General features: G+C 43.1%; 1 protein-coding gene across 1 annotated transcript in view; it reads left to right on the top strand.

Moving 5' to 3' along the window:
- Positions 1–18,910, top strand: part of CSMD2 (CUB and Sushi multiple domains 2) — a 325,353-nt gene that overhangs the window by 153,417 nt on the left and 153,026 nt on the right. Inside the window, exons 7-10 of the mRNA XM_062593772.1 lie at positions 897–974; positions 8,899–8,986; positions 10,181–10,305; positions 13,075–13,196. Of these exons, the coding sequence (XP_062449756.1) occupies positions 897–974; positions 8,899–8,986; positions 10,181–10,305; positions 13,075–13,196 (413 nt within the window). The remainder of the gene's footprint in view (positions 1–896; positions 975–8,898; positions 8,987–10,180; positions 10,306–13,074; positions 13,197–18,910) is intronic.

Below are 18,910 nucleotides of genomic sequence, written 5' to 3'. Positions count from 1 at the left end.
TAAAAGCAAGCACGTGCTCAGTTAGGCTGTGAGTCTTTGCACTGAGTCAAAGTAGGGGATTCTCCTGGGAATGGAGGGATAGAAATCCGGGCACGACCTTCATATGGTTTCTCATCTTCTAGCTGAGGTTTGGAAAGGGAGGTGAGTGGTTGCAGCAGGACCTCTGGTAGAGTCTTCACGCAGATTTTATAATTGATCGGCCGGTGGCTATTAATAATGAGTTTGTAAATCTGTACCATTCTTTGTCAATAATATGGTTTGAATATGGCTCTTTTGCTTTGAATTTTTGCTGCCTTTTGTGAGTGTACCATTTATTTAGAGCACATGCACAGTTTTCAGGTTGTGGAGCATTTGTTTGAGTGCTGGATTCCCAAAGAAGCTGAGAATGGCTTTTCTGCATAATGTGGCTGTGTAATAACTCCAGCAGCAAAACTGGTCAGCATTTGACTGTTGGGATCCCAAAACTCTCTAGAACTTCTCTCTTCGCCATTTCCCATGTTAGTATGCTGAGCAAAATGGCATGGGTTGTAGGGAGCAGGTTGGTGCTCCCAATTTTTGTATTCAAAGTGGGTCATTTCAGCTTAGGGAATGAGTGCGGAGCTCAACAGAGGTAAACGAAGGAGGGATCCTAATGGCTTTGAGCGGTCAGGACAGAGAGGCGTGCTGGGCCCTGGCTGCCCGGCTGGTGCCAGTTAAGCCGAGGTGCTTTCTATTTGGGAAGGGCCGAGTCGAGTCTCCTAGCTCGCGAGTAGCAGAGTATTCACCAGACTCCTGTTTTATCCAAGATGCGGGGGATCGGTGGTGTACAATTGGTGCTTTGTTTACCTTTTAAATAATCCCTAATACTTAGCTTAATCTTTTCCTTGTCTTTTGCTTTGTTTTAAATCTCTCTCTAGTCAAAAAGCAAATTGAACTGAAGTCCAGAGGGGTGAAGCTAATGCCCAGCAAGGACAATAACCAGAAGACATCAGTATGTAAGTTCCCCGCTCCTCCTTGCGCTCTGTCCAGTGGTCTCCTTGCACATTTCATTTGACTTCAGTAATCTCTAAAACTTTGTCACTCTTGAAAGTTTTAATGCTTTTTCCTCTCCTCCCTCTGCATTACTGCATCATTTCCTTCCAGTGCTCTATTCACAAGCATTTACTAACTCCTTGGAGTGGGAACGCAGGGGACTGGTGTGTGCACATTTAATATATACTGTATGATTCCTGTTCAGTGACAGACCGGGGTTCATTACTTCTGTCTTCTTTTAGTCTGAAAGTGTCAAAATGTGAACAATTTTGGAAACTGAGTTAGTGTATCTGTTGTAAAATAAGGAGCTGGGATAAGGAACTACAGAAAATCTAGGGAAGCAATAACAGTATCTCTCTTTTTACATTTTATTTAATTATTCCTCCTTGCAGAAAAATCGTATCACTTTACTGTGCGAGAGTTTATAACAGCAACTTTAGTGATCTCCCTGTTAAGTTACTCTCCTTCAGCACATCTAGTGGTTGGTGCCTGTTAGATGTGTGCTGAGAGTATTGCTTTGCCTCTGTTACATTTTCCTCTTGCAGTAAGTGAATCCATTAGGTCTGTTCATCTTTACATTTGGTTCTTTTCAGGTCAGAAGTAAGACTTATAGGTTTGTTTATGCACGTGATTCTGGACAGATGCCTGGGCTCTTAAGAAGACTCTTAAGATTAAGCAAGAACAGTCTGGACTAACTCTGTGTTGTATTTTATAGAAATCCAAATGGGAACAGAATGTGGCACTGCTTAAAATAGTTTTTAGAGGAGAGAGTGTGATCATTTTGTTGCATAGTCCATTAGATCCATTTCACTTGCCTGAATTTCAAGTGCAAAATTCAGTTAAGAAAAATAGATGAACTGAATTTAAAACATCATTCACTGTCATTCCAAAATGAAATCAGCTTGCTTCTAGGTTCACTTGAGAGGGCTTGTAGTCTCCCGTTACTCGGGAGAAAGGCTCAAAAAGTAACTAAATATCAGGATGCAAATTGCCCCAAATCTCCAGATAGAAAATGGTGGGGCATGTTTATAGAAAATCAATTCAATTTTCAGGAAAAGCTGCGTCCAAGAGGTTTCTAGTCCTATGAAATATTCTTGACAGGAAGAATTTAATTGACCTTTTAAGATATAATAAGTACTTCAGTTCCCTTAACTGAGAATGAGATTACGTTGGAAAATACCACTAACTTTTGTTGTGCTGTCCCTGCAGCTCCAGAAGACAGAGGGTGCATTTGAAATAGGAAATGTGGTATCTTGGATGCTGGGATGTGCGGGGGTCTTTACTGAGTGCAAATGTTAGCCTGTTTTGGAAGTACTAGTTTACTGTATATAAATATTGTGGGTTTGGGGAGAATACAGGATTTTCATTTCTCCTTCCTGGGAATGCTAGACTGCTGCTCTGTGGCAATTTCACCAGTTACTGCTGGTGAAATGGTGTTGTTAGTAAACCAAAGGACCGAGAACAGCAAAATAAATAAATAGATGTATAGAAAAGCCCCTTGGGATGTCAGATGCGTTGGCTATTCCTGGCCAGGTGCTTCTGATTTGCCTGCATTAAGAGCCGTGTCAGCGATAAGCCTCCCGGTAGCTCCTGGGAAGGGGCTGGAGGCTGGTGAGGAGATGGCAACGGTGCTCTGGTGCTTAGTGTGGCCCGTTCTGTCCCAGTCCTGCGCCACGTTGAGGGCCAAAGTGTAGGAAGCTCTTGTGGCCTCTGCCCAGGCTATCCTCACCCAACAGATTGCAGACACCAGTCTTCAGAGCTGTCAATTCAGCATCCTGTGTAGGGCTAATCTTGTCATATTTGATAAGGCAAACCACAGAGCGTAGGAAGGCAGCTTAGCCTGAAAGCTATTAAGCTATGATAATATATATGGCAATAGTGCTGTGGCCCAAATTCCTCTCCGTTTCCAGCATGGTGCCTGCCACCGCCCTTGTGTTTTCAGCTCTTCCATGTGAACTGCTCTCTGCTGTGTCTGGACTGTAAACCCAGATTAACCTCTATCTTGCACAGCCTTCTGCTGTCACACTTCTGTTACAGTAAATTTTCAACTTCAGAAATGCTGATTCCAGAGAAGATGTCTCCAGAAAATGGTTTATCTTCAGGAAATGGAGCCCAAAATGTTATCTTCCTTTTCCCTTGCTTTTTTGACTTGCATGGCTAGCCATGCCCCTTCTTCGCTCCAGCTTTCATGTACTTGTGAATCAGCATATGCATCAGAAATAACTATACAGGTGGGACAGGCTGATTAAAGAGCTATGAAGTTCGCTAGTTGTTGGTCTTATCATTTCACATGACTTGAACATCAGAAATTTAGAAATTTCTGTCTCCCTCAATAAAAGCTAGTGCTTTACCATGCTTTATTTTCAAACACTTTACTACTGTTAATGCTTTCAGGTAGACTTTGCATCTGTCTTTATAATTCTTCCTTGAAGAATCTATAGCCAAACAAGGCTACTTGGAGCTACCTGCTTTAATACTCTGCAGGTTTGGGGGGGGGTTTTTATTTTGCTGAATTGAAGCTGTGGTTAGCTACCAGATCCTACCTGGCTAGATTAAAACCTGTATGTTTTGCATATCTAAGTGGAGACAAAATGTATTCGTATCATATTGTTAGTATTATTTTAGAAGAAGAATATATAAAAATATGGAATTCAGGGAGGAGGCGCTAATTGTGCTAGGATGCAGTCAAACATGTTTATTTGAAATTTAAATCAAGTGCTTCATACTGTTCACATTCTCTAAAATTAATTGGGCATCTTTAATCATTTTTAGAGGGGGAAAAATATTGCTCTGGAGAATAAGCTATAAGAAATGTGGTTTTAAAATTGAGATCACATATAGGGAATCATTTTCCTGATACTAACTGAGGCATACTTTCTGCATTTGCAGTATTCCTAAAGCAGTGACAAAGTTAGTATATTGCATGCAGTATGTAAATATGTATATTCCACATTCATATAGTATGAAAAACATGGCATCTTTCTTACAGGAAAAAAAAACCATTAAAGTTGCTTTTCTGACCCTAAAAATGCATTGCTGAATATTATTGGAAGGGATTCTATGAAGTAGTACAAGCTCTGTGTATCTTAGATTTGTCTAAATCTATGTTAAATGTACAAGTGCAAAATTATTTGGGGGTGCTGACTAGTTTTAGGTGTCAGCCAAGGGCACAGAAGCTGCTAGATGTTCAGCATTGCAGCAAACCTGCTTTCTGCGTCGGATACCGAAGTGTGAATGTGTGTGTCTGGGTCTCGACTGTGCTGCAATGGCACAACAGGAGTATCGAGGACCAGGGGAGCGGGCCCAGGGTTTGCAGCAGCAGGCAACACGACTTTGAAAGAAGTGAGCTTCAGCTGGAGTAGGACATGCTGCAGACATGGTCTGTGCAAATGATGGTCTTTAAAATCTGAAAGGCCTTAACTCTTTCTGTACTCGCATCCTTCTCCTGAACTACTCTGAGATAGTGACAAGAGGTTAAATACAGGTCCAGAATACCCTGAGCATAAAATTCTCAGCTGGCAGGAGTTGTCTCCAGCGTTAGGGTCTTGCAGCCCCAATCTGTACCCTGTTCATGCTTGCGAAATTAGACGTGTGAGGCCTAGTGTCAGGTCTGGCACTGTGTCACGAAGGTCCTTCAAATGCACTCGAGTGCTTAAAGTTTGCCTGGCTGTCGAAGGGCCCTCCTGGGTGAGAAAGGCAGCAAGTCCTCGGTCGGCATGAGCATGTTACCAGAAAATCTGCTCTTCATATTTTAGGACTGAATTCTGAAATCCATTAACGTCACCAGATGTTTGCATGGAGTAACAGCAAGCCTTAGATCATAAAGAATAATTTAACCTCTTTAGAACAATGGATAACTGCTAAAATCCTTTATTTTCCTCAGTAGAAGAGCTGACTTGTTTATTTTCACTGTATTTCTCATGCTGAGAAACTTCGGGTTTTTTTTGTAAAACCTTTTTTAGATGCTTCTTTTATCTTGTAGCTCATATTTAACATTCCTAAATTCAATACAAAAAAAAAATGTCCTGTGGGAATCTATCAGTTAACTTCCTTTATTAACTTGAGAAAATACAGAGAAGTAAAAAGGATTCTTAGTTCTTCTTTCAACAGATGGAGTAAATTATTTTGGCAAACAGAGCAATCGTAACTGGCTTTTACTGAATATATCATAAGAAGAAAGTGGAGGGGGGGGAGAAGGAAAGAAAAGGGGCGAAAATCCGTTCCACAGTTATGGGGAGGGAGAGAATCCTTGGGCCTATAATTTAAAAGTTATGGGACAGTTCATCACACTTTTAAAGATGTATTGTTTTCCTAGTAACCTTGAGGAATTCACGGAAATGCTGAGCCCAGGCATAGATCAGTCAAACCTTCAGTAGGATGAACACAGAACTGGCAGCAGGTTCTCAGCATAACAAATATGGTTTATAACCTTTTGTTTAGTTATGGTCGTGTATGTGTGTTCATAACAAAAGCTAGAACAAAACTGCTGCAATTGACCATCTAATCCAGCCTCCCCTTTTCTCCACCTTTCATTATGTTTACGAAGTGAAGTGTTCCAGCAGGGATGATACGGAGATACCTTTCCTTCCCTCTTGCTCTGTTTTATCTAATCCGCTTGCTGGTTTGTCTGCCGCTGTTACAGGGATGTTAATAAAATGATAGCTAACCAGAGAAGAACTGGTTTGTTTTAGTCTTCCGGAATGTGAGTGATAACGGGGTGCCCGTGGGTTTTGCCTGTGCCCTGTAGCCTCGCTGCCTCCTCCAGCTTTGAGTGGGGCTGTTCAAGGTTCACTGACTTTAGGTACGGGCATAACACATGGCTTTGACACCAGATCAACTTGGGCATAAATGACATTGGATAGTCTGTTGACCATGGGAGAAAGCGTGTGATGCAGAAAGGCAATCCAGGCACGTGCTCTGCCAGGAAGATGACACCAGTGTTTAAATGCCGACTGGCTGGAGAAGCCGTGTTGGTGCCTGTCCGTGCCGTAGGTGCATCTCCTGTGCATTGTGGTTTTACTCTGCAGAAGGTGTAGAAATAAGAAATCTTAGCATTTTTGCTTTAATACTGTATGGATCTGTGACTTACAACCCTAGTTTGTACACACTATTTCAAACTGTTAATTTTAGTTTGTTGAAGATATCCCCGTGTACGTGATAGAGGCAGCACGTTTGCGTAGGTGGGCCGTGATTTAAGGAGCCGCAAGGAGGACTGGGTCACTTCTGTACCTTGTTCAGCCGACCTTTTCCCAGAAGCAACATACCATTTCAAGCACTAGCAGAAGGGCTCCTGAAAGTTAGTGATTTCATCTGCAGAAGGACCACACTGTCTCTGCAGAGATGATCTCCCTCACAGGATTTGGGCCAAGTATTTGCTGTTGCTGTTGGTTTTGTACAGTGCTCCCACAGCAAAACAACCTCATTTCCTAATGTGTTGTGCCTGGATACTGGAGGACATTTTATTCTGACCCTATTTCCATGCTTTGCCAGAGGTTATTCACCTACTGGCTGCTGAAGCCCTGTGGGCATTTCCATGTTCTTAATTCTCATTTGCATTACGTGTCATTGTGGGGAAAAGAAATGAGAGGTGGGCAGCAGAGGAGCGTTCGGCTCCCCGTATCGCTTTCAACAGTCGGATCAACGCTACGGCAAAAGCCCCAAACAGGTCCGAAGACACAGCTCAGCCTCTTGGACTGACACTTCTGTGCTGGTATTTTGGCGCACGTTGCGACTCATACCCCTCCTGCATACCCTGCTCCTGCAGAGATTTGACAAGATCTGGGTCCTCACTGCCATCATCTTACGTGGTTTGTAAACGCATTTGAAGCTTCGGGCCTTAGAGCAAAGTAGTCAAGCTATGCAAAAGGTTTACAGCAGATTAGAAATCGTGTCAAGCTTTGGATTTGTGATTTATGGGACAATTTCCTTTTAAAAACTGTGCTTTAATAGGCAAACACTTGGCACAATTTTATGATGCTTGTTTGAATCCTGGTAAATCATAGAGGGTGTTTTCTGGGTTTTACATTGCAAGTTTTCTTGTATTTAAGCATGAAATTTAGCAGGGAAGGAGGGAGAGCAGATCAAACTGAAAGAAATAGGTTTCAGCAAAACAACCACACCAGATGACCTTGCGGCTCTGGGAGCTGATGGGGATGCTCGTTTGTGGGGCAGGGTTTTGCCGCGGCAGCCGCAGTTCCAGGGCAGCGTTGCGGTCCCTTCCGATGCCTGTGTGCGCTCGGAGTCGTCAGGAGACATGAAAGGTGGCAGCAAAGCTTTGTTGCTACAAAACGCAGCCGTCAAAGATAATGGTGCTGTTTTATGCTGCTGTGTCTTGCTGCTGTATCTGTTTTACCACGTGACGGAGCTTTACACGAAGTTATGAATATGCTGCATTATGGAAAGTAAGAAAAACAGCCTCCGAGGAGCCTGGTTCGCCGGCAGCCGTACCTCTCTTCCCCGTTGGCCCTCAGACACGCGGAGGAGGCAGCGGAGCACCGAAGCCTCCGACCGCAGCGCCGTGCCCCGCTGCTTCGCGGGGGGTGCCTGGCCACCCTGCAAACACCCAGCACGCCTCCGCGGCAGCCCCGGGCTTGCGGGAGCAGCCTGATCCGTCCCTTCAGGAGCAGGGGTCCGTCACGGGGTTTGCAGCTGTGGTGCCTGACGCCGCGGGGGGTAATTACCCAGACTGCCCGATAGGATGGTCTGGCCTTTTGGTGCGGTCGTGCTGCGCGGCCCGTGTTTGTGGGGACGCTCCGTGTGCCTGTCTGCCCGCGTAGAGGTTTCCATGCACGCACCTCCGTGTTCTTCACCGTGCACAGTGCGGAGCAGAGCTGCAGTGGTGGAGCCAACATCTAGAGCGAGGAACGTGCTTTTAGCATCGCCCCATCATCCGTTTGGCAGGGATCCTTGGGGCACTGTGCTAAAGCAGTGTGTTCTGAAGTGTAATTGAGATTTTTCCTCTAATTTAGTGATAGGCAGAGGTAGAATGGAAACATGCTCGTTTAAGATTCATGCTCCACTGCTTCAACATCGTTGCCAGGAAGTGTTGCATTTTCCTTGTGTCCTTCCCTCTGTGATAGGAGAAAACTGAATTGCATCAAGTTCTGCAGCTCTGTGGCAGACCCACCCCTTTGTCCTGTGCCTGTAGGTTTTTTTGGTAGTTCCTGTAATACAAAATTGAAGTCAGAGCACTGCCAGATCTCATTTCATCCTTGTCGGGAGCCCCCCAGGTTTTATCCATGCCAAGTCAATGCTCGTTTGCGCCATTTGACAGGTTGGAGGGGGGGATGTGGCAAAAGAGAATCAAGTCTGAAGGTGTGCGTTGAGCTCGTGGGCAGTTACGTTAAGGTTGCTCCATAAAAGCCTTCATATTCAAACTAAATTACTTGTTTTAAAATGCTCGACTTGCATTTCCCTCTCCTCTCTCTCTTTTGTTCCGGGCCTGGGTTTCTCCCTGGTCTCATCCACCTGCCTCCTCGCTGGGTTGTTTGCTTTCCCTGGCACCACTCGGACGGCTCGAGGGGCGGTAGGCTCTCACCTCGGCATCTCACAGGTGGCTGTTTTAATCACAGGCTTCAGAAATGGGCTATTTAATTGGTGTAATTTTGCAGAATGACAAAATTCTTTTCAGAGGTACTTCTGTAGTAGAACGGAGGGAAAACTGTGTCCCTAGCTGGCACTTACTAGAAAAGGCGTTGGTGTTTAAGCTGAGCTGAAATGATTCCAGTTAAACTTGTTTCCAAAGCTATACTTTTCTAAACAAAATGGAACATGTTCAGGTTTTTGAGCTACCAATTGCCATTTTTCTCTCCTCATCCACCAAGACAGTTGATGAAAGCATGTTTCTTTTGCTATTCTGTCTCTGTATGTGCTGTTTTTGCTTTGTAGTAACTCAGGTTGGTGTGTCCCAGGGACATAATATGTGTCCAGACCCTGGGATTCCAGAGAGAGGCAAAAGAATAGGCAACGATTTTAGGTAAGCCCTTGCGTGGGTGCGTGGGTGTGTTTCTGCATGCAGCAAAGCGCTTGTCTCTAGCCACTGTTGTGCTGCTCGGCATCGCCTCGTCCCTCCCCGTAGAGACCACCTGCCCACCTCTACATGAGTTATTCCAGAAAGCTTGCTGCGATTGGTGCTGTAAAAGAGGAAGTGTGTAAAACGTGCACGTGTGTGTGCGTGCGCGTGTGAGACAATATTATAGATGAGGATCTATAATGATCTCTCTTTAAGAATAATTCTTTTTCTCAAAACGGGCCGTAGCCAGGCCTGTGGAGCCGGTGTTCGCTATCCGTCTCCTCTCCAGTTGAGTGCAGAAAGTCCTGTTTTAAACATCAAGTGAATCACTTCTCAGATTAGCTTAAATCCCAGCGTGGCCCTGCCCCTAGTAAATTTGAGGCAATTTCACAAAGCACTGGTACAGTTTCTTGTCAATAAGTATATGTGCTGCTGGATAATTGTTTTCTTATAAAGTTTAAAACAGTGCTGTTACCCCCTTGTAGTCACTAGCCTTCATTTAAAGTGCACAGGAATGAATCAGCCTGCTGTTAGCAATGGTGGATCAATATTTAATCTTATTTTGCTATCGATGGCTGTTTTGTTCACTAAAAATGTCTTTCAATTTAACCTGAATCTATCAAATTCTCCTGAAATCTGGAAAATGGATTGGTGGGGTGGGGTTCCCCACAGAGTGCCCAAACACCGCAGGAGAAATTCTCAGCTGATGTAAACCAGCATTGTGTTGCTCCAGTGAATAAGGCAGCATTGGCCTAAACCAGCAAAGGCGCTGAATCCAAAGCGACAGAATAAAGAGCAAGTGTTTCAGTAGTAGATAAAGCTTTTTTTTTAATTTTTTTAAAATATGGAATGCTGTATGTGTCCTCTCCTGGGGCCAGTCTGTGCTCCTACACGGAGTAAAACTCCCGCTGCAGTTATTCGGAGAGTCAAATGTGTTCCCAGACAGTCACCACCTCAGGCAAACAGCGCCCAGCACGAGCAGCTGCACAAGGCGAAAGATCGTCCCTTACTCATCCCTGGTGTTGCCTGGGGGCCAGTGAGCGTGCTTTCTTTACGTTTCGGAGAATCATTGGGATAATTAAAAAAAAAAAAAAAAGTTAAGCCAGTTTCTGCAGAAGCATCTCAGTTGCTAACCTTGCTTTGTGTTCTGTCTACTAGGTTAGGATCCAGCATCCAGTTCACGTGCAATGAGGGCTACGATCTACAAGGGTCCAAAAGCATCACCTGTAAGAGAGTGAGTGACATAATAGTTGCATGGAGTGACCACAGGCCTGTGTGCAGAGGTGAGAGCATACAAAGGTTTTACCAAGTTATTAGGACTAGTGAGAAAACACATCCTATTCCTGCATCTCCTACTCTGTCCTCAAGTTTGTCATCACTTAGTAACTGCCTATTGCCTTTTCCTTTTGACTTACTGCACTGCCACTCCCAGTAGTGTTTAAGTGGATCCTTTCAGGTTGCCGGGTCCCAGCCTCCCCGTGGAGGACCCTCTGTCTCTTATGTTCTTCTCTGCTAACTTTACATAACTTATTTTCAGAGGTGGCTACCAGCAACCCCTTCATTCTTTAGCTTCTTTTTGTTTCAGTCTTCCTCTCTTTAGCTGATCAAAACTGTTTTCTAGCGGTCCTATAATGTGTTTGAGAACTTTTAGAATAGCTAATCTTTTAATGTCTTCCAGGGAGCACCTAGGCTGCCAATACCCTAAGAGCAGGCTATGATGGGAAAGATGCAGAAGTCTTTCACCCTTCCAAGCTCTTTACTCTGTTATTAAGACTCCTTTTAATTAAGGAGTTGTCATGTTACCAGCTCTGGTTGAGTTTTTTTTTGCTAAACCTCGCTTAGCAGTGCTTTGGGGAATCGCAGGGCTACCAAACCTGTGGAGTGGCTGTTGCCTTTAGTGCCTCCCTAATGGTCAGATGTTTCAGGTGAAAGGCGCTACATGAGGGTAAAATGCTGTTTGGTGAAAAAAACAGTGCTGGCAGCTAGAGCTGCGCAGTCCTATGCAATAGGCCTTGGTTAAAAGCTTCCCTCCTCTGCTTCGGGAAGGCATGGGCTGGAGCAGGAGGGGTCAAGCTCTGTCCTGCTGTTGCTCCTTATCTGTTGATGGGTCTGATATGCGCAGTCATAGCTGAGCAGATGATTGTAGAAATGCCAAGGAACTTGGCTGCAGAAACTGCATGTTTAAGTAATGCCATTTCTTAGGAAATAATCCCAGTTAAATCAGTCTAATAGTTTAGCTCTCAAGTAGCTGCTTGAAAGGACAGTTAAGTAGCTTGTGTCTCTGTTGTCTTTAGTAGCCACTGAACAGTTACTGACTGGTGACTAAGCGCTGTATGCTTTCAGAGTGAGTTGGGTTATTGATTCTCCTTTCAACTTTGGCTAGGTCTTAATCTGCACGTGGTTCGGCAGCCCTGGTACAGCTCTGTTTTCCAAAGCTTGCGTCAGGCAAGGGACCCAGCTGGAAGAGCAGCCCCTTGATACTCTCAAACAATTCAGCTCTCTACTGCTGCCTGTTCAGCATGGTGCTGGGTGGATTTGTACTCCTTGGAAAGGGAGTTTGTTTTTGCCAAAACTTACTAATTACTAGGATATTTTTTCTTTTTTTCTAAAGATGATTCTTGTTTTATTGTGAAGCTTGTGCAAATAGTATGGGTTCAAATTTTCAGTCTTTGAATATAAGCCTGAGAAAGAACCCATTATTTGGTTCTTATGCAATTATTTTATTCCCAAAATTCAGATTGTAAGAAAAAAAGCTATTTCTTTTCATAATGGAACTAATAATGCTATTTTCATTAACTACAGAGCTTACTATAACTGTAAGCTATTAGCTCTGCAGCCTGTGGATTATGTAACAGGGGAGCAAGGAGACAAAGTAAAAGCCTGAGATGAAAGGCTGGAAAAGCTAAGATGGAGGGAGATCCTTATAAATAGAAGCTGCTGCTAATAGGCTAGTAACATGGTATTATTGGGATTTTGGTTGCAAACTGGCATCATCCTCATCATCCTGTGGCCCAGCCATGAACTGTGTGTGAAGGAAGTTTAGTGGAAAACTAAAATACTGGTGATTGTTCTGTCCTTAGCCATTCTGTGTTCCTTATATATATAAACTGGCCTGCATAATTGTGATATTTGTAATGTTAATAATGAGCAACTTGTAATATTTTTAATTAAATCCCTCTAAAGCTCTTAAAGTCATAAATTGTTATTTTTCTATTCTTTTTTACTTTAATATCATCTGTAGAGTTTTGCAAGGCTTTGGAATCCCATTTAATTCTTGAAACAAGCCTAGAATAAATTGAATCAGTGTAAGAGGATATTTGGCATAAATATGTGACACTATAAAGGAAATTTATGGTGTCCTCTTGCAAGAGATAAGAAAGGATTTGCCTGAATTATGATGATTGTATGAATCAACTTTTTTTCTTCCTACATATAACTTTGGGGATTTTCTCTTTCCCCAAAGTTTTCTTTTTCCTTTTCCTTTTTTCCCTCCAGTTTCTACCTTTACTAAGCTGTTTTTAAGATGCTCGGTAGAGCTGTCATCTTTGTGCTTTGAGATGACATTTGTATCAGACTGAATTCAGCCCTTGCCTATTAAATACTTGCTGTGCATTATTTTTTGGCTTGTATGAAGAAAGAAGATACGGCCTCCCTGGGACATTAAAAAGGAACGATATCTTAGCTGGAATCTTCCATGTGATCGCTGTAACCTTTCATGATGTACAGAAGTATTTTGGTGAGAGATTTAATAAAGAAAAAAAAAAACTAAATCGGTCTAAAAGGTAGAGAATGGTCTCTTGCTCTGTTTGTCCACCTGGCCCCTGAAAACACCTCCAGTCTCTTCAGCCCAGGTAAACCCTTTGTTGCTGATGGTACAAGGAAGAAAATGACTCTTTTGACTGGTGAAAACATCAGAGAGCAATAAATTTTGATTCACCCCCACTTCCATACTATGTGCATCTCTACTTTTCTCTCCTCCCTAAACAAAGAGCCAGATATACATCCCTAAGCTAACAGTCCTCACTCCGTCTGTCTTGTTTCCTGTTTCACAGCCAGGATGTGCGATACCTACCTTCGTGGTCCCAGTGGTGTGATAACTTCTCCCAACTATCCCGTGCAATACGATAACAACGCATACTGTGTGTGGGTCATCACCGCTCTCAATCCGGCCAAGGTGGGTCTCGGAGGTATCTCTATGTCGCTTCTTCCTTGCCGTGATGGAAGTAGCGGGGTGGCTATGTTTATTCATATGACTGCTCTCTGACACAGTCGTTCAGGTTTCTGTTTCTGATGTGGTGTGTCTCACCCCTCCTCGCAGACTTCTCCCACGTTTCTCAGTCTTTAAAGACCACGACATGTCACATTCGCTCTCTGCTGAAAATTCACTTTGTTAAAGGATGTAATTAAAACTGAATGTAATTATTTTTAATCGAAACCTCTTTGATATCTTGCATGAATGGTGGTGAAATGCCAAACAGCTTAGCAAAGCATTTCACTAAGCAAGCTCTCAGTCAGGGGGCAGGAAGACTGTGCCAGGAATGCTGATTTTTCACTTCCCTTTGGCTGATAGCTGGCCCCTAACCAACCGGGATTTCAGCCCCCAAAGAGCTGAGAGCCAGGGAGGAGGGAGGAATACTTCTCTCTGCTGCCATTTGCACAGTACTGTGAGCTTATACCAACAAGTCCTCTGTGTTTACTGAGGTTGGGAAGAGAGATTGGTGGGGATTTTTTGTTCCCATCAGTCTGTATGTTCAGACGGGACTGTTCAAATCTAGTATCACTGATCATGTAGAGAACAAGGCTCAGTTGCCTTGGCCCTCCTAAGATCAAGTCCTCCTCATTTTACACTGGTGCAGGGAGAGCAGAGCTCAGGCCTTTCCATTTTATACTCTGCCCCCTTCCTCCAGGAGGGTTGAAGCAAGGCTGCAAAGGGACAAAGCTGAAGTTCACAGCTGCTTCCACTGTAGGAAGCCGCTAGTGCTCAGTGATGCTCCTGGACCTTGTGTGCTTTCTGCCTGGAAAGAAATATCTGGGCAAGTTTTATATTCAAAGTCTCTTGCCAAGAGTACTTACAGATCAGTATGAGAACATAAGAACAAAAATTACCTTTTAGCTGAATAGCTCAGAATACCCTTTTTGAGGCACCATCTTCTGCTCTCAGAAGAAGACAGGTTTCGTTCTTTTTAGGATCTGGGTTCCTTGTAGTATAATCTGTTAGTTCATGAGCAAACCTTACGTTCGCAGGCACTGAGCTCATATGCTTATCCAGGCAATTATTTCTCGGTCTTTGCCTCTAGACAGACTTGCATTTTGGCATTCTGCCTTCTGCTGCCGATCCAAAGAAGGCATTTTACAAACATGTTAGTGTCGCAAGGTTTCATCTCTCACTAGAAATCGTTCCAGTCTGTAGAAATGCTGGCAACTGCTGGCAGCTGAAGCATGTGTGCTGCCGCTCACAGGCTGCATCTCATTCTCTTGCTGCCGTCTCTTTGCTTCCCTCTGGAGCAGTTGCCACCGCAGGGCAGCTAGGTCGAGGCTGGCTGAAGAGCCTGTTGAGTTCTGCTTCTGGCTGCCCACTGACCTCAGTTCAGGCCTTTAATATGTGCAGATTATTGATGGGTCATGATTTTAATGAGGAGTATTTCTGCATTCTGATTTTAGGATGAGTTTATATTTAAAGGGCTGTCATTAGCTGGACATTTCATCTAGCAGGTATCTTGGTTTGGCAGCATAGAAGGCTAGTAATGACCTAGATTCTAGGAGATTGGAGTGTGGAACCAGGAGATTTTTCAGTACTGATTTATTAAGAGTGTTTTGTTGGTTCATTGACCCAGGAGATTCTCCTTCACTGGGGCCATGTGACAGTGGAGACTGGGCTTCATGTAAGAGCAGCCACTGCTGCTCCTGTTGCGGCTGTGTTTCTCTGCCTGTGGCCTGCAGATCGATGGTGGTATGCACCGGCTGTGCATGGACAGGCTATTCACATTTCACATCTCTTTTTGTTCATCTTTGTCTCTGAAAGATGAGCAAAATCCAGTATTAGTGAATAAAATCCTCCTCTGTGTTTGGAGTGAAGCTGTAACAAGCTGGGCATCAACATACCTGAGGTTTTATGTAGGCTAACACTTCCATTTGGGTTTTCCAGTACAGCCTGTGATGGCAATCAGATACCAAAAGGTGCTTTTGGGCTGTGTCCATTATTTTATTGAGCCTCTGTCATGTAGCTTTACTGCTGAATATTCAGTGTTTAATCTTTAGGCCTGTTCATTTGCTTTCCTGCCAGCCTCATGCCCAGCCCAGATGGTGGCTAACAAACCTTTCTTGCTCCTCCTTCAGCAGTGTGCTTCCCCCTTTTTCATCTTGCTGTCTGTTTCAAAAACTTTGTGAAATTTTGCTTACAAAAAGTTTCTTCTTTCCCAGGCTAGATTCTTCCCCAGCCTTTAAGCCTGTGTAGTAATGAACTGCTGATTAGAAAACAGAATCAGCAAGTCTTGCTTCTCAGCTCTCATAAATCATGAAGTGAACTGAAATCAGTGAAATCCATTAATTTCAGTGCTTAACAACCTGTAGTAGAGATTCAATAGCAGAAGAAACTAACTTGTGCTGCATTGGCTGCAACATCATACGTGGTAAAGAGGTGAAGCACAGCTGAAATCAGATGGATAAATTGGTCAAAATCATCAGCTTGTGTTAACTATCTGTAAAGAGACCACCATTTTTTCCCCTTTGAAGTGACAAATGGTTTATTAGCAACATCAGTTTATAAAGGCTTTCTGGGAGAGTTTGTTGATTATGTCATCTTACAAGCATGATTTACAGTTGGGGAAAAAGCTCTCCGATCTCTTTGAAGCATGGAGAGTTGAGAGATGCACTGATCATTTTGAGAGCGTGCTGCTGAGTCGCCTTGTCACGTGCTCACCACTTTGCCTGCTCATACTAATATGCAATGTAATTCAAAACTGCAGCATGATGCCTTTCCTCTGTTCAAATGGCAGAGGGCCTTCTGCTTGGTCTCAGGAGGCCACGCATGGCACGGGCTTCCTTCTGGCACTCCTCCAGAAGATGGGAAACGATGAAAACGAAGCAATTGCCTTTACAGTTTCTGCTATTTAAAGAATTCATCAAGACTCCAGAAACCAAAGCTGTGCAGACAGGACCTCATCTGCTTGGTAAAAATACAAAAGTCCGTCCCAAGCCCTCCCACACCCCAGGAAAGAAAGAATCCTGGGAGGGGCGGTACTTGGGTTGTTGATGAACTGCTGAATCCTGCAGGTAGTTTCACGGGTGTGGACAGTTTCGTGTGTCCATCAAGCATCCCATGATGCTTCCTGCCTGGGCTAGTGTGTCTGCTTACCACATACACGTGACCAAGTATAGCGCAGGGAGTTGCTGGTAGCTGAATTTTAATCCCAGCTCAGTCACTGGTATTCGTACTTGAGGAGTCATCTAGTACTGAGTCTGAAAAATTATCCTGGTGTGTAAAACATTTGCTTACTTCAAGGAAGGCCCGTGTTGAAAGCAAGTTGATGAATGGAGATTACACCACCCTAACTCATGTTGCCATTGTGTGCAGAGGGGATGATACCATCACTGCATGTTCTTCAGCATGGGTGAAGGAAGCAATTGAAGATGAATTAATTAAAATACTTGTAAAATGCTTTGAAGATGAAAGCATGATGGGCCTGAGCTGAAGCATGCTGAAGGCGGTGGTAGTCTTTCCATTGACTTGAGTTTTCTTTGGATCAGGTCCTGTTATATGAAGCTTTTAATACGAGCGATGGGAAAACCACTGAGCTGTATTTAGAACTCATTTGCAAGTCATCTGTTCTATATTTGGAAAAGAACTATGAGCCAGATTCACTGAGCTACATAATCCCCAAAGTTTGCTCTGAAGCCGATATAAACAGTGTTAAGGGCAGAGTGCTCTGTAGCTGACAACTTGGAGTTCTTCCCTGTACAGAAGCTGATGTGCTAGTATCGAAACTATTTGGGGAATTTGTGGGAAGAGATTGAGAGTGTCTAGATTTTGTGATGGTTCTCTGTGCCATGGGAATTAATTTCAAGCACAGTGAAAAATAGATCACTCAGGAACAGACTGAGAAATGCATATGATAATTGGTGAATTTGCATCAAAACTAATATTTCTGAACCTTCTTGACATAATGGATGTCACTGGTTGATATTTCTCCTGGGGCTATTCCCACCTAGAGTCTAGCTAGACAAATAAAGCTCTGTCCAAGCTTACTGTATCATTGATGGAGAGAGATGGGACCCTCCAGGGGATGAATCATCCCATATGCAGAGAGATGCTTAAGACTGGGGAGAGAAGGAGAAAATGAGTAATGTGCACTTGTAAAGCATTTGACTATAACTCCGTAAGAGGTCCTGTACTCCACAGAGAGAATTATTATGTTTTTTTTCCTATGAATGTGACCAAACTTCAAATCACTTTGCAATATGTGAAGCCTTAGCATCACGTGTCAAATTCAAACCTATTTCCTTGACTTTACTAATTGCTTCCTGCCACTTCAGTAGCTTAAAATTGAGGTTTTGTGCCATCTGTGTATTTGTGTGTGCTAGTAGATCTCTTGTTTAATGAATCATTAAATAATTTTCAGCCTTCAACCCAAAGAGAAAATAGCAGGAAAATGGATAAATAAATACTACATTCAGTATCCTGTTCCTGTGCAACAAGGTTAGCGTCTACAGTATATGTGAACCTAATTAGCTATTTAATTAGGGTCAGACTCGTTAGAATGCAGTGTACTTGAATGACTGATGTAACTAATGATGTGTGCTATTTTGCAGCACTGTGTTCTTTGTATTAATTACATTAGTCCATCATTACATGGTTTAATAATAATCTGAACAGGTTAATACTTTGGTACTACTACTAAAATTGGCAGTTCCAAACTTCTGTGAAATATCACACTGGCTACTGCTTCAAAATGCTGGGGCTTTTGAATAATATCCTATTTTTAGAATGTCATGGCTAAAATATCTAATTTGCTTTATTTATGGATATGAAAAGTGTTATATGCACAGAACAGTTCGATCTGAACTGTATGTATGTGTGTATACACACACACGCACGCACACACACACACACACATTATTTTTTAAAGAACTCTCAACCCATTTAACATTTGACTAACCAATGTTTTCTTCAGTGGTTAAGTCGCTTTCAACAGAAAAGTGTTGTCATCTTTATACTGAGGTAGATGTCCTAGAAAGTACATATAAACCTTGAAGAGACTTCAGGCACACTCACTTTTAACAGAACACATTTAATTGTTGGCTTTAGTGTATAATTTTGGTGAGATTTTTACTCCCCTCTGATCGTACACGTGCTGAAGTGTTTGTAGGAGATGCTACTTCTATCTACAATAGCAAGAAATTGCCAAACAGTGATTTTAGATTTTTAATACTCATGTTGAAAGGTATCTCTAAATGATTGAGCATTGCACTCTATTGAATTGCATATTGAAATTTTGATTCTAAAGCAAATTAACAGACTAATTCTGGTTTTAGTATAAGTGATATTGAGGTTTAAATATGTGATCAGCCTCACAGGTAACTGCAGTTGATCAGCTGGTGCCTGGTGAGTGGAGCTCAAATCAGGGAGGAAGTGACTGCCTTGGTTTGGTGGATGCATTCATGAATCTCTGGTTTCGATGTTTAATAACTTCTAGGAGAGAATCAGCTACATATCAGTGCTATCTAGTATGTCCTACAAAAATCTCTCTTACTATATTGATTAAGGATAGCTGAGATTCCCATGCCGCCCTCCCTTGCCCCGAATCAAGCCTAGGTTGGCATCGTGTGTCTGTGGAGCTTGGCACATGAGCAGGTTCTTCCCATGATCGTTTTTGAGAATTTCTAGTTCAT

Source organism: Rhea pennata, chromosome 23 (genome assembly GCF_028389875.1).
Source record: "Rhea pennata isolate bPtePen1 chromosome 23, bPtePen1.pri, whole genome shotgun sequence".
Taxonomy (NCBI): Eukaryota; Metazoa; Chordata; class Aves; order Rheiformes; family Rheidae; genus Rhea; species Rhea pennata.
The sequence above is the reverse complement of the archived record's forward strand: the minus strand, read 5'-3'. Positions and strand labels throughout refer to the sequence as shown.